This window comes from Bombina bombina, chromosome 5 (genome assembly GCF_027579735.1).
Source record: "Bombina bombina isolate aBomBom1 chromosome 5, aBomBom1.pri, whole genome shotgun sequence".
In the NCBI taxonomy this organism is placed as follows: domain Eukaryota; kingdom Metazoa; phylum Chordata; class Amphibia; order Anura; family Bombinatoridae; genus Bombina; species Bombina bombina.
The window spans coordinates 358,482,570-358,498,625 of NC_069503.1; the positions used below are offsets into that span (position 1 = coordinate 358,482,570).

At 38.4% G+C, this 16,056-nt stretch overlaps 1 protein-coding gene across 1 annotated transcript in view; it reads right to left on the reverse strand.

Moving 5' to 3' along the window:
- The window catches only part of C5H7orf31 (chromosome 5 C7orf31 homolog), a 180,022-nt gene that overhangs the window by 84,906 nt on the left and 79,060 nt on the right, over positions 1-16,056 (reverse strand). Inside the window, exons 4-5 of the mRNA XM_053715730.1 lie at positions 15,433-15,462; positions 14,679-14,854 (exon numbers count right to left, since the gene is read on the reverse strand). Coding sequence (XP_053571705.1) covers positions 14,679-14,854; positions 15,433-15,462 — 206 coding nt within the window. The remainder of the gene's footprint in view (positions 1-14,678; positions 14,855-15,432; positions 15,463-16,056) is intronic.

The following is a 16,056-nucleotide window of genomic DNA, read 5'->3' on the forward strand; positions in this document are numbered from 1 at the left end:
GTGTATATGAGCACAATTAATGAGGATACTACCGTGTGTAATATGAGCACAATGAATGAGATACTACCGTGAGTAATATGAGCACAATGAATGAGATACTACCGTGTGTATATGAGCACAATGAATGAGATACTACCATGTGTATATGAGCACAATGAATGAGATACTACCGTGTGTATATGAGCACAATGAATGAGATACTACCGTGTGTATATGAGCACAATGAATGAGATACTACCGTGTGTATATGAGCACAATGAATGAGATACTACCGTGTGTATATGAGCACAATGAATGAGATACTACTGTGTGTATATGAGCACAATGAATGAGATACTACTGTGTGTAATATGAGCAAAATGAATGAGATACTACCCATGTGTCTATTGAAAGTATTCAGTACATTAAAAATGGTTTGGTTAAACATTTTAGCCAACAACTTTTAATACCCAATTGTGCGTTATTATATGTGTTAAACAAAACAACTAAATAATGAGTGTTATCAATTACGCAGAACTTGTAATCTAGCCCAAAATCTTTATCTGTTCCCTAGAAAAAATAAAAATTTTTTTTGTGGAAAACTGATATTCCTGTGCTGAATTAATCAACTTTCCTGTGGGTGTTGCCCCTATGAGCCAGTGAGCAAAGGATACATAGTATCAGCTATAAACAAACATGGAATATGCTTCCTTTTAGAGTCACACTAAATGAATGAGATTTTACTTTAAAGGGAAATGAAACCCACTTATTGCTTTCATGATTCAGATAGAGGATGCGATTTTAAAAAACTTTACAATTTACTTCTATTATCTAATTTGTTTTGTTCTTTTGATATCCTTTGTTGAAAAGGATACCTAGGTAGACTCAGGAGCTGCTGATTGGTGGCTGCACATATATGCCCTGATCTTATTGACTCACCCAGTGCATTCAGCTAGCTCCCAGTGGTGCGTTGCTGCTTCTTCAACACATGATACCAAGAGAATTAAATAAATTAAAGAATAGAAGTAAATTGAAAAGTTGCTTACAATTATATTCTCTGAATCATGAAAGAACATTTTTGGGTTTCTTATCCCTTTAAAGGGGACACTGAACACGAAATACATTTCCTTCACCTTCCCCTGGTGGTGAGTGAGTGTCAACATTTTGGAACCTAGGTTTCACTGTAGGTAAGAAGAAGAATACATGGCAGTTCCAAGGACAAGAGGAAGGTGAGAAATAACCTCAATACTATGCTTATAAACTGTTTTTAGGGCTAGATTACAAGTGGACTGCTAAATTATTTGCGCTCCTGCAAACGGGCAAATTAACCAGTCATTACAAGTGGCTGGTTATTGCTACCCGCGCTAGCTCGTGTCAGGGCCGGCCTTTGGGCAAGGCGGAGCAGGCGACCGCCTCGGGCCCCGTGGTCAGGGGGGCCCCCGCAAAGTAGTAAAAAAATATAATTTTTTTTTATTTTAATATTTTTTTTTAAATTGTATTTTTTTTTAAATAAATATATTTTTTTTTGCGCTTTTTTTGGCGCAATACATTTTTTTTAGGGAGGGGGGGCCACGGCCCATGAGACACACACCGTGGCAGCACGCCAGGTGACAGCAGCATCTGAATGATTGGAGGATATAAATTTTATTCTCCAATCATTCGGTGCTGTCACTGAGGAGGAGGCGGAGCAAGGCACCGGGGGCGGAGCATAGCTGCCTGCTGCCTGTAATGCTCATGAGGGACTTCAATGCGCAGCAGAGTGAGCAGCTCGCAGACCGCTCGTAGCCAGGCGAGGAGCCCTGCTTTGGCCCAGGCCCCCAGACAGTCAGACACAGTGAGTGTGACTAGTGCCACATTTTAATTATTCAAAGGCACTCTGGCAGGTGGGCTGGGCCCTGGGCATAATTTTTATTGCATGGGGCTGGAGTGTAATTTTATTGCAGGGGAACTGGGCTTCATTTATTGCAGGGAGGCTTCATTTATTGCTGGGGGCAATTGTAGGGGGGCTGGGGCATAATTTTATTGCAGGGGGGATTAATTTTATTGGGGCTGGGGAAATCATTTTATTGTTGGGGGCATCATATTTTGTTGGGGGCATAATTTTATTGCAGGGGAGATGGGACATAATTTTATTGCTGGGGCATCATTTGTGTACTGGGTGCATCATTTTTTGCAGGGGGGGCCTGGGGCATATTTTTATTGCAGGGGGGCTTCATTTTATTGCAGTGGGGGGGGGGGGCTGGGGGCACTATTTATTGCAATGGGGGCTGGGGCATCATTTTATTGCAGGGGGGCTGGGGGGCTTTATTTTATTGCTGGGTGCATCATTTATTGCAGGGGTGCTGGGGAATCATATTTTTGTTGGGGGCATCATTTTATTGCAGGGGGCTGGGGGCATCATTTTATTGTTGGGGCATCATTTTTTTTGCAGGGGGCCTGGGGGCATCATTTTATTGCAGGTGGACTGGGCATTATTTTATTGTTAGGGGCATCATTTATTGCAGGGGTGCTGGGGGCATCAATTTATTGCAGGGGGACTGGGCATTATTTTATTGCAGGGGCGTTTCATTTTATTGCTGGGGGCTTAATTTTATTGCTGGGGGCATCATTTATTGCAGTGGGGATGGGGCATCATTTTATTGCTGGCGGCATCATTTATTGCAGTGGGGCTGGGGCCATCATTTTATTACAGGGGGGCTTCATTGTATTGCTGGGGGCATCATTTTATTGCAGTGGGGCTGGGGGCATCATTTTATTGCAGTGGGGCTGGGGGCATCATTTTATTGCAGGGGACTGGGGCTTAATTTTATTGCTGGGTGCATCATTTATTGTAGGGGTGCTGGGGGCATCATATTTTTGTTGGGGGGCATCATTTATTGTTGGGGGGCTGGGGAAATCATTTTATTGTTGGGGGGCATCATATTATTGCAGGGGAGCTGGGGAATAATTTTATTGCTGGGGCATCATTTTTTGCAGGGGGGCCTGGGGGCATCATTTTATTACAGGGGGCAATCATTTTATTGCAGGGGGTTTTCATTTTATTGCTGGGGGCTTCATTAGATTGCTGGGGGCTTCATTTTATTGCAGTGGGGATGGGGCATCATTTTATTGCAGGGGGACTGGGCATCATTTTATTGCTGGGGGCATAATTGAAGTGGGCCTGGGGTAATCATTTATTGCTGGGGGGCATCATTTTATTTGCAGGGGGACTTCATTGTATTTCTGGGGGCATCATTTTATTGCAGGGGGCTGGGGGTTTAATTTTATTGCAGGGGGCATCATTGCAGTGGGGCTGGGGGAATCATTTATTGCTGGGGAATAATTTATTGCTTGGGGCATCATACTATTGTTGGGGGCATTATTTTATTGCAGGGGAGATGGGACATCATTTTATTGCTGGGGCATCATTTTTGTGCTGGGGCTTCATTTTATTGCAGGGGGCACCATTTAATTTATTTATTGCATGTGTGTGTGGGCTGTGTGTGTGTGGGCTGTGTGTGTGTGGGCTGTGTGTGTGTGGGCTGTGTGTGTGTGGGCTGTGTGTGTGTGGGCTGTGTGTGTGTGTGTGGGCTGTGTGTGTGTGTGTGTGGCTGTGTGTGTGTGGGCTGTGTGTGTGTGTGGGGGCTGTGTGTGTGTGTGTGTGTGTGGGCTGTGTGTGTGTGTGGTGTGTGGGCTGTGTGTGTGTATGTGTGGGCTGTGTGTGTGTATGTGTGGGCTGTGTATGTGTGGGGTGTGTGTGTGTGGGCTGTGTACACATGTGTTCATGTGTATGTGTCTGAGTGTGTGGATGTATGTGTATATAAATATCTCTGTGTATTATATCTGTGTGTTTGTGTGGTACAGTGCATTGCCCCATTTCTTAAGTATTTTTTGTTCTGGTTAATGCCCTGGACTGTCTGTCTGCCTAGGGACCTGCACTTGCTAGGGGCCAGCCCTGGCGTCTCTAATGTTCTTGTTATCATAAGAAAACACATATAAAAATAATGCCCAGTTCAACTCAAATTTTCCATAATTGTCAGCATAATTCTTCATTATATACATAAACAGTTGTTCCAATTGTACAAATGGTATATTGCAATATATACAATGTTATAGTGCTCCACATTAGTGGATTTATGTTTTTAGTATATATAAAATTTGTGCATTAACCTTTAAATTATTTTTTTTCATTATAAAAGCCGAGGGGGTGGGAGATTGGGCGTGGTTGGGGCGGAGATTGGGCTCCGTTTGGGGCGGAGAGAAAGGGGGCCCCATTTTGTTATCCTGCCTTGGGCCCTGCAAATGGCTAGGGCCGTCCCTGCTTGTGGTAGCAATTAGCGGTTAAAACATTATCCAGAGATCAGATCTCTGGTTCATTTTATAAATATGCCCCAAAATGGCCTCAAAATACTGTCAAGTGTAGTGTATTAAAAAATAAAGATGGCAGCATCTTTATTTTTTAATAAATGAACTGCCTAGACAGTATTTGGGGGTTAAAGTTGGTGTGAGTGGGGTGTTAGAAAAAAAATGCACTGAAAAGTGCCTTTAACATTGCGGTCAATGGGAACTGTGTGTTTCCAGTAAATATTAATGTATATGCTTATATGCATATATATTTATCTGTTAATATGTGTATATACCACATATTAACACATAAATATATGTATGTATATCAGCATATATACATACATTTATTTTTGCTGCCATTGCTGCACGGCATCAGAACGAGGCTCCCATAGGACCTATGGAAGCACACTCCAATGTAATCTGTCACTCCAGTGTTTAATGTCCCTTTAAACTTTTTTTCTGCTTTGCTTTAGGTCCGGCAGGAGCGGAAGGGGTGGAGTCACGCGCGGTGTTAGCGTGGAGGTATTCTGAGCGGGAAGGAGTACAGCCGCTCCCCAACACACTGGCAAGCTATCCTTGGGGCCGTGGTTTTTTCTAGACGGCCGGCGGATATTGCTCTGGCAGAGAGCGGCTTGCACACCGGACCATTTGCAGGGGTATGAGGCCTTTTTCCCCAGGCTTATACTGACCGATGCCGGGCCCGATGCTAAAACTTCACTGAGGAGGTCATAAGGTGACACAACCTATAGGGCAATCAGCCGCGAGGCCAAAGGCTTGGAAAGAACAAGCATGTGAGTGGTGGAAACTGCTTGAATGACAACGTTAACGGCATGTCAAGACTGGGAGCCCTGTCGTGACAAAGGAGGTATCCCATCCGCGATCTGGTGGACTCTGGTAAGGTAACCGGAGGGGGGTACGTAATAAGTTAAGAAAGCTACACCTTGCCAAAGTCACTGCAGAACTAAGTAGCCCATCCGCAATTGATGGACATTAGCAAGAGAGCTGGTGAAGGGCGAAAAGCTGCAGGGAAGTGAGACACTTATACAGCGTGTACAGAGAAAGGCTTAAAGGCAATAACCCGCCTTGGTGGTGGCCCAGAAAGGAATATCTGGGGGAATAGAGTACTGTTACTTCTGGAGAACTCACAGAGAATTTACAGCAATATTAATTTTAGATGCAGGAACTGCTTAACTGTTAAAATATCGGCTAAAAATACAAAAGGGTTTGCCTCAGCAATACCAATCCCAGACCCTGGAACTGTTTAACGGTCAAAACCCTGGCCTAAAAATTCAAAAAGGTCTTTCCCCACGAAACAACCTGCCTACATCAATTAAGGGAAACACACTGCCTTGAGCTGACAGCTGCATACATAGACAGGGGCAAATATGTCTTAAGAAGACCTCATCTGTGCATGATGAACTTTAACCCTGGCAGTTTTATCCAAATAAGGCTACATCCTAAGCTGATTAATTATCTCTGTATTGTTGCCAAAAAGATTAAGCTAAAAAAATGTTTTTCTTTTTTTCAATGCTTTTTTTATTTTTCTTTCTTTTGTTTTTCTTGAATGATTATGATTATGGTTGGTTAAATGCAAAGTAACAAAAGGGTTTCCTAAAATTTAGTTACAGGCTGTATACATTCGGACATACCCTGCACCTCTAATTAGAGGCAGTAATACCAGAAGGGGAAAATATCCCTCTTTCTATTTTTATGCGGGGTTTACTTTATTGTAACCAGAGTTACTAGCACAAATTTTCTATTATATATAACTTGCTAAAGGTCCCTCATAGGATATTTTTATTTATTCCTTGTACCAACAGAGAAGGTCGAGAGATTGAAACCTAGGTTTACTAAGATTGAAGTTAAATTTAGAATTGAGATATAACACCTAGAGAGCATCTGTAGCAGGTAACTGCGGGGTTAACATCTGCATGGGACCCATTTCATGATCTTTATGGTACGCATATAACATCTTCCTCTTTGCATACATTTCTCTACAGGTTCCTTATAAGGTATTTATATTTTCTGACACAGAATAAAAAGGCCCGGGAAGAGTAAAACCTGGGTTTTACTAGGGCTGGAAATAGCTATAGATGTGAGATAAAATTACTCTGATAAAATCATATAGAGACAACTGATTTGTTTGTGTAAAAGGGAATGTTTAGGCATGTATAGTTATTTATAAGTATATAAGATACAGGCTAATACATGTACTCATAATCTCTTCTTGTTTAAAGTTGCCATATAAGCATTTATTTGCTCTGCCTTGTTTCCTTTTTTCCCCTATTTATCTTTCTTTAAAGTAATATCATACTGCATTAAAATTGCAGCATATGGAGAAATTTATAACTAATTACAAGACACAATCTCCAAACATGCCAGTCAAAGCTAGAGATAAAAAAACCAGAACTAGTATTGATAATGCAGGGAATCTGCCTCTAACATCTCCTATAGTAGAGTCTACTAGTATAGAATCACAGGATATAGTCAAACAGATCGCAGAGCTTATGCTACCTCAATTTGAGCAAATCAAAATAGATATAAATAATCTGACCACAGAAATTAAACCAATTTACATTGAGACTTAACGAAGCAGAACAACGTATATCCGATCTAGAGGACGCTAAGCTAATACAAGAGCATATAATAAAGGAACAGAACACACAGATAGAAAGCCTACAATATAAATTAACTGATTTAGAAGATCGCTCGCGTCGTAACAATGTAAGAATTTTGGGTATACCTGAAGCGAGCGAACCCCAAGACTTAATACACCTGGTCTCACTGTTAATACCCCAGAGACTTGGAATAACACCTAACATACTCCCATTGATAGTGGAAAGAGCACATCGCCTAGGGCCAATTAGGACCTTACCAGATGGAACAGTTAAAGCAAGACCAATTATAGCCAGATTTCTAAACTTTCAGGACAAGGTAAAATTCATGCAGTGTTACAGACAAAAAGCGCCATTAATTTTTGAAGGTAAATCTATCTTAATGTTTCAGGATTACTCATCTGAGACATCACAAAAACGGAGAGAAGTAACCCCAATATGTACGAAGCTAATACAGGCAGGGATTAAAGCCACAGTCATATACCCAGCAAAGATTAAGATTTTAACAGAGGGAGAAAATAAGACATTTAACACTTAGAGGAAGCTAAAGAATTCGCAAAATTGAAAAATATCACACTTTAAACTAACCAGGAAGAAATAGATTGATACCTAATCATTTAAGAATATGTTATTATGGAGTGTTTAATTACCATATCTTTTGCACTGAATCCGGCCATGGAGACCGACACGGTCCAGTATTATTGTCTTTTTAATTGTATTGTGTTTGGCTTTTTTTTTTTTTTTTTTTTTTTTGTCTCTTCTTCTTCCCTTCCTCCCCGCCCCTCCTCCATCAATATTCCCCCTCCTTCGTGGAAAGGCTATACTATCAGATAATATACCTATGTAAAAATGAATAATAAACTTAATCTTGCCTCCTGGAATGTGGGGGGGATAACTTCGCCACAGAAACGTAAAAAGATATTAAAACAGTTAAAAAGATTTAAAGTAGATATTGCTTTTCTTCAAGAAACGCATTTGAATGAAATTGAGCTAGGCAAGCTTAAAACTGACTGGGTAGGCAAAGTAGTGGGGACACCTTGTTCAAATAGAAAAAAGGGGGTCGCATTTCTGTTCCATAAAAAAATCCAATTTAAAATACTTAGCACGGAAATAGACCAAGATGAGAGATATCTCATCATGCTACTTGAAATAGCAGGGACAAAATTTACATTTTGCAATATATACGGCCCTAACAAAACAGATAATGCCTTCTGGGGAAAGTTACAAAGCAAACTACTACCCTACTTTACAGAAAACTTAATTGTGGCAGGCGACTTAAATATAGTTAAATACCCCACATTAGATAGATTGAAGCCATCACTAAACAAAAATAGTAAACAAGAAGCTAAAATATTTAAGAACTTCTCTAACCTATTCACCTTCATGATATTGGCGGATTCAAAATCCAGATCTGAAAAAATTCTCCTGTGAGTCACATGCATATCGTACATTGTCTAGGCTAGATTATTTCTTAGTAAGTGATAAAATGCTCCGACTAGATTTGAAACCCGAAATACAAGAAATACTTATTTCAGACCAGGCTATTATCACTCTGCAAATTAAAATACGCAACCCACAAGAAATGAATTTGGGCAGATTGTTTTTCCTAGGCATCTTGTGTCTAATGTACAATTTAAGGCATGGCTAAGGCTAAAATGGATAGAATTCAAACAGACCAATGAAACAAGTGAAATTAAAACAGAATTACTTTGGGAGACCTTTAAGGCCGTGATCAGGGGTGAAATAAAAGCATATCTGGTAGTACAAAAGAGAAAGCAAATGGCTAGGGATCTGGAGCTTGCCTCACAGTTACGTAATGTGTTTAATTCTTACATTAGTGATCCATCTGAGGTTCTCTGGCTATCATATCAAAAAGTTAAAAAAGAAAGGGAATTATTTCTGACACAAAAGGTGGCACAAGATGATCTTAGGAAGAGGTTTTTCTTTTATAGACATGGGGGTAAAGCAGGCAAAGCCCTAGCTAATTTAACTAGAGCCAAAAGAAAAAAGAGCCAATTACAGCTATTAAGACTCCAGAAAGCCGTATTACAAATAACTCAGCAATTCAAAGTTATATATGCAAATATTTTAAGGAAGTCTACTCCGAGACAGTAGTCGACACACAAGCTAAAAGTGAGTTCTGGGGTAAAATCGGGGTCCCAAGATTAGAAAAATCAAGTTTGGATGAATTAAACCTTCCTATTACTTTACTTGAAGTAACTAATGCAATTAAAAAATTGGCATCTAATAAAGCCGCTGGACCAGACCAGCTCCCTGCAGAACTCTACAAATTGCTAGCGGAGGACATTGCACCTTTACTAGTCTCTTTATTTAATCAATTCTTTATCCAAAATAATTTACGTTCAAAATATTTTGCGGCTTCACTTATTACTTTGATTCTTAAAAAAAACAAAAACCCAGAGGAAATAGGCTCATATAGGCCGATCTCACTATTAAATAGTGATTATAAGCTCCTAATGTCTATAATTGCACAAAGGTTTAAGCACGTTATCGGATCTCTTATACACAAAGATCAGGTGGGCTTCATGCCAGGCAGAAACTCATCACGCAATTTACGTAAACTACAGCTAATACTTAATATATATCACAAACAAGTAAAAACAGAGTTATATACCACAGATTTAGATGCAGCAATAGTATCTATTGATGCAGAGAAGGCCTTCGACTCCATAACCTGGGACCATCTATTTACTGCACTTAAAAAATATGGAGTCGAGGGCCCTTTCTTTCAATTTATACAAGCAATACCAACTATCGTCTGCTGCAGTTATTATCAATGACACTATTACAGATTATTTTCCTTTATATAAGGGCTCAAGGCAGGGCTGCCCATTGTCTCCCTACTTATTCAATCTAGCGCTCGAACCTCTGGCTATACAGCTTAGGAAAGAATTGGAAGGGATCAAAATAGGCAAAAGAAGGATAACAACATTGCTATATGCGGATGACCTCTTGGTGATGCTATCCAATACAAAAAAAAATATTCCTACTTTAAACCAAATACTACGTGACTTTGGGGTATTTTCGGGCTATAAAGTAAACCTTACAAAAACAGAAATTTACTGGCTCAAAAAAAATAAGGACTCACTACAAATTTCCCCCTTTAGAGAAACAAAAGACCATTTTACGTATCTGGGCATTAAATTGTCAATTCATTTTGAAGATTGGTATGACCTTAACTACCCACCAATCTTTCTTAAAATAAAATACTATATGGAAAAGTGGGCAAAATTTAAGCTTACATTAACAGGCAAAACTAATTTAATCAAAATGCTCTTATTCCCCAAACTATTGTACCTAATGCAAAATCTGCCAATAATAATTAAAAAAAAGGACCTGATTAGGTTTAAACAGGAGTGTACACAATTTCTCTGGGGGGAAAAAGGAAGGCAATCTCGTATAAAAAACTTATGTTGTTCAGAACAGAAGGAGGGTTAGGGCTACCTGATATAGAAATATACAACCTAGTCTGTATTGGTAAGATCGCCTTAGACTGGCTGACAGAAACTGATTATTAAGCAGCCCTTCCATTAGAAAGAGTCCTAGTATACCCATTTTCCCTCAATGCTCTTCTGCATATCCCCAGAGATAAAAGACCTCATAAAATTAGGGACCTACCCGTCATACATATGGTAATTACTGCATGGCAAAAAATACTACACATCTTACATATTGACAGCTCTTTTTCTAATTATTACCTATAGTGGGAAACCCTAACTTCGCGCCAGCATTGGACACAAGCATATTTAAGATCTGGGCCCAAAAAGGGATTACCAATATATCTCAACTTATAGATAAAGATACATGGACCTGTAAGACCTTTGCTAAAATAAAGGAAGATTATGAGATAAACAACAAAGAATTCTATGCTTCCTACAAATTAGGCATTATATACAAGAATTACTACAAAATAATCTGGCAATAGATGCATGGGACCCAATAGAACCCATTTTAAAGCTCTTCAAGGCAGGTAGATAGTATTTCAACAATATATAGACTGATTATCTCTAATAACGGTACCAGTAATCTACAAAAACTAGCAGAAATTTGGCTGACGCCGCCAAAAGAATCCAAGAAAGTTTTAGACTTATAGATAGAGCAACAGTCTCCTCCTCATGGAGAGAGACACATACCAAATTTATAAACAGAGCTTATATTACCCCACAAGTAAAGGCCAAATGGGATAAATCTATGACGCCATGTCAGAAGTGTAAGAGTAATAGCGCGGATTTGCAGCATTGTTTCTGGTATTGTTATAAAATTAAAAGATTTTGGTACAAGATAGGTAACTGGATTTCTAAAATTAACCAATGTAACTTTCAAATAACAGATAAGAATGTTTTTTTCTTATTAATCAAGAAGAGACAGATATTAAAAACATCCGCCAACTGAATAATGTAATTATCACGGGAAGGCTTCTAATTTTAAAATACTGGAAATCTAAAAAGGCTCCAAGCTTGAAAGAATTCAAACAAAAGCTTCAAAACCAAATAATTTTAGAACAAATTGACACGTCTGTAAACTCAGAAGTCCAAGTTAAGAAGTTTTTCTATAAATGGAAGAGCGTAATTACTAGCCTACCAGAAAATATGCAGAGACAGGTAATTGTACCCTTCAGAGGTACGATATACATGGAACAAGCTATAGAGAATAAGGAATACCCTATATAGTTGACCATTGGAGGACGGGGGGGGGTGGGGGGCAGGGGGACCGAGAGGACATATTCTCTCTTTTTTTTTTTTTTTTCTCTATCTTTCTTTCTTTATTTTTTATTTTTATTTTTATGATATAAGAAAATCCCAATTTCATCATGCAAACAAGGACTTAGTAACAATTAATGATCTCATAGAAATACCTTTCTCTTACTTTCTGTTAATATATTTAGATACATGCATCCAAATGTTTGGAGTAAGGTGTTTTTTTTTTTGTACAAAAATATGATGATATGATATTATGACAAATGTATCGTTTGCATTACATCTTTAGGGATATTTGAGGTTTCATGTAGTAGTATAATTCTTTCTGGCTCAATATACAGTATCTGAACTAATGTATGTATGACTATGTAATACATCGTGATACTGTTAACAATTGTATTGACTGTAATGTACTTATAAGGAACCCTGAGGTCTTTTTCTCGGTTATCCTTACTTGTCTTTGTTTAATGAAATGTTATGATGAACTGGATAATAAAGATATATTTAAAAAAAAACAAAAAAAAAAACTTTTTTTCTGCAAACATTTTTTTAACTTTTTCTCTTTCATATATACTGTATACACTAGTGTTTAAAAGTTTGAGGTCACTTACAAATTTCTTTTTTTGTTGAAAGAAAAGCAATTTTTTTCCTCATTAAAATAACATCAATTTGATCTGAAATACACTGATTATTGTAGCTGGAAACGGCTAATTTTTAATGGAGTACCTACATAGGCGTACAGATGCCCATTATCAGCAACCATCTGTCCTGTGTTCCAATTGCACAATGTCTTGTATCTGGAGCATCAGCAATTGTGGGTTTGATTACAGGCTCAAGATGGCCAGAAACAAAGAACTTTTTTCTGAAACTCGTCAGTCTATTATTGTTCTGAGAAATGAAGGCTATTCCATGTGAGACATAGCCAAGAAACTGAAGGTCTCGTATAACGATGTGTACTACTCCCTTCACAGACTGGCTCTAACCAGAATAGAAAGAGGAGTGGGAGGCCCGATGCACAACTGAGCAAGAGGACACATATATTAGAGTGTCTAGTTTGATAAACACAGGTCCTCAACTGGCAGCTCCATTAAATAGTACCAACAAAGCACCACTCTCAACGTTAACAATGAAGAGGCGACTCCGGGATGCTGGCCTTCTAGGCAGAGTTGCAAAGAAAAAGCAATACCTCAGACAGGCCAATAAAAGGATAAGATTAAAATGGCAAAAGAACAAGGACACTGGACAAAGAATAATTGGGAAAAATTGTCATGGACAGACAAATCTAAATTTGAGGTGTTAGGATCACAAAGAAGAACATTCATGAGACGCAGACCAAAAAAAGTTGCTGAAGGAGTGCTTGATGCCATCTGTCAAACATGGTGGAGGCAATGTGATGGTCTGGTGGTGCAAATCTCTTCAGATTACCTCAACAAATTGACAACTCTCAATTGAAAAAGTCTGCAAGCCTGTAATTGCTGCACATGGAGGATTCTTTGACGAAATCAAAGTTTGAAGGACGCAATTATTATTTTACTTAAAATTCATTATTTCTGAACGTGATATTAGTTTTTTGAGGATTCCCTTAATTACCTGCTAATCACAGTAAAAATTGTAAGATAGAATCACCAAAATATCTATGCAAGCATAATACACAGACAACCCAAACAGAGTTCTAATATAACTACAGTAACCAGAGTATGAGTGGAGATCATTTTTTCCATTTTGCATTATTTAATGTTCTTATACCAATTACTTCTTGATGACTAATCTTATTATAATGTTCTTTATTTAAAATTATGAATCTGTTCATATACATTGTAACTGTGTTTGTACGTATATTGTTGTTTTGTATAACATACTATTTCCAATAAAACTGGATTAAAAAATTCTATAATTCAAACTCATTTCATGTATGTTTTTGTGGAAAAAAAGGAAATGTTTTTGAACACCAGTGTGTGTCTGTATATATATAAAATGAAACTTCTGAAATGGATAACCACAGTCTTATAAAGTCAGTTGCCAGGGTGTGCTTCCACATTGACATACGTGTTCCATCAGGCAAAAGAAGGCACTTACTGGACTTGTATAATAAAACATCACGTTTATTCTATGAATATAAAAAATTACATAACGTTTCAGTGTGCTCCTCACACCTTTGTCAAATGTCAAACATATAAACCCACAGAGGCCCATTTATCAAGCTCCGTATGGAGCTTGAGGGCCCGTGTTTCTGGTGAGTCTTCAGACTTGCCAGAAACACAAGTTATGGAGCAGCAGTCTAAAGACCGCTGCTCCATAACCCTGTCCGCCTGCTCTGATGAGGCAGATAGGAATCGCCACAATTCAACCCGATCGAGTACGATCGGGTTGATTGACACCTCCCTGCTGGCGGCCCCTTGGCCGCGAGTCTGCAGGGGGCGGCGTTGCACCAGCAGCTCTTGTGAGCTGCTGGTGCAGTGCTGAATACGGAGAGCGTATTGCTCTCCGCTTTCAGCGATGTCTGTCGGACCTGATCCACACTGTCGGATCAGGTCCGACAGACATAAGATAATTTGGCCTCACAGTGTGAACCTAAAAACAAATTGTTTTTAGGTTCACACTGTGGGACTGTTTGGCATTTGACAAAGGTGTGTGGAGCACACCGAAACATTATGTAACTTTTTATATTCATAGAATAAACGTGGTGTTTTATTATACAAGTCCAGTGAGTGCCTTCTTTTGCCTGATGGAATATATATATATATATATATATATATAGGTCTGGTCTGCGGAAGGGGTCTGCGTACCCTGAAACGTTACCGTAATAAATAAGTAATTTTATATCTAAATCCAGTGAGTGCAGTCCCTGATTGAAATAGACTGTGACTACTACTGACTTTGCACCCTGGTTGATGACCTAACTGTATTGCGAGTGCAGATACACATGGAGGATATATATATATATATTTATTTATTTATTTATATTTATATATAGTCCAGATTGCTACCAACAACAACAAAAACTAAACAAAACATTTTTTTAAGGTAGATCAAATCTTACCTTTAGCTTTTCTTAATATTATTGCACTGTGAGGCCTTGCTGGAGTTTGTTGGTCGAGCTGTGGAGCTTTATGCTTCAGAACGTCAGGAGGTCTCATACTTGGGAACACAGCAAATTTTGATATGTGGGAACAATAAGGGTGCTCGGCTGGAAATGCAGCAGATATCTGCCTTTCACTATTTTATAAGAAATACATCAAATTAGTGCATTATAAATTACTTTACTCATTTTGTCACATATTGACTACTGCAACCTGCTCCTAAATGGCCTTCCCAAATCTTGCCTCTGCCCTTTCAATCTATTATGATGGTTTCAGTTAATACATTGTCCAAATACACCCTGACATGTCCTCTTCAATCTAACTCTGACCTATGTCTCTCCACTCCTATTATTTCTACTTCCCTCTCTCACCTCCAAGGCTTCTCACAGGCTGCTCCTATCCTCTGAAACTCTCTACTCTGTTCCATCAGTCTCCAATCTCGTATAATTCCAGGAGCTATTTGAAAATCCACCTATTTAGAGAAGATTACCACCTTTCCTCCATTTTTTTTCCTAGCCAAAATAAATCTTGAATTGCCTTGTCTTGCAGCTGCAACTACAACCCATGTGACAAGATACCCAAACATTATATCTCTACACCCTCAACCTGTAAATTATAAGCTTTGCTCTGTATACCACTACTCTTCTACTAAGTGATATGGAATTTGGCATTGCAATACAAATAAATGATAATAATTAGTTTAATTGTACTCACGTCATAGAAGCAGCAGGTGGCTTTGGATACCTAGAGAAAAATAAGTCACTGACACATCATAACATGATGATATTCCTTTTGGCATAAATTACATATAAAATATATCAGTAAAACGTTCTTTATTTGAGATGCACAGCACAAATGCTTGCTTTAGCATTATATATTGTTTTTTTATTCTTTCCCCCTCTTTTCCTTGTGAACCTCACACTAATACCTTATGTTTTATCATTAATATATTACACACATATGTGTAATATAACTAATTTGAAAAGGGACACAGTAAAATGCTAGATAATTGTTATTATTGTAGTGCACCTTTAAGTATGAGATTGATTACAAATCTATTGTCTGATAATTATTGGCATGTTGCCAGCTGCTGATGAGCTGTTTAAATTTTAATGCAATGACAGCCATTTTATTGTTTAAGCACAGCACTTTTTCATTACTGTTTCAGTGAAAAAATGGCTTTAAACTTAAAGGGACACTGAACTCAAATTTTTTTATTTCGTGATTCAGATAGAGCATGCAACTTTAAGCAACTTTCTAACTTACTCCTATTATCAAATTTTCTTTATTTTCTTGGTATCTTTATTTGAAATGCCAGAATTTAAGTTTAGATGCCGG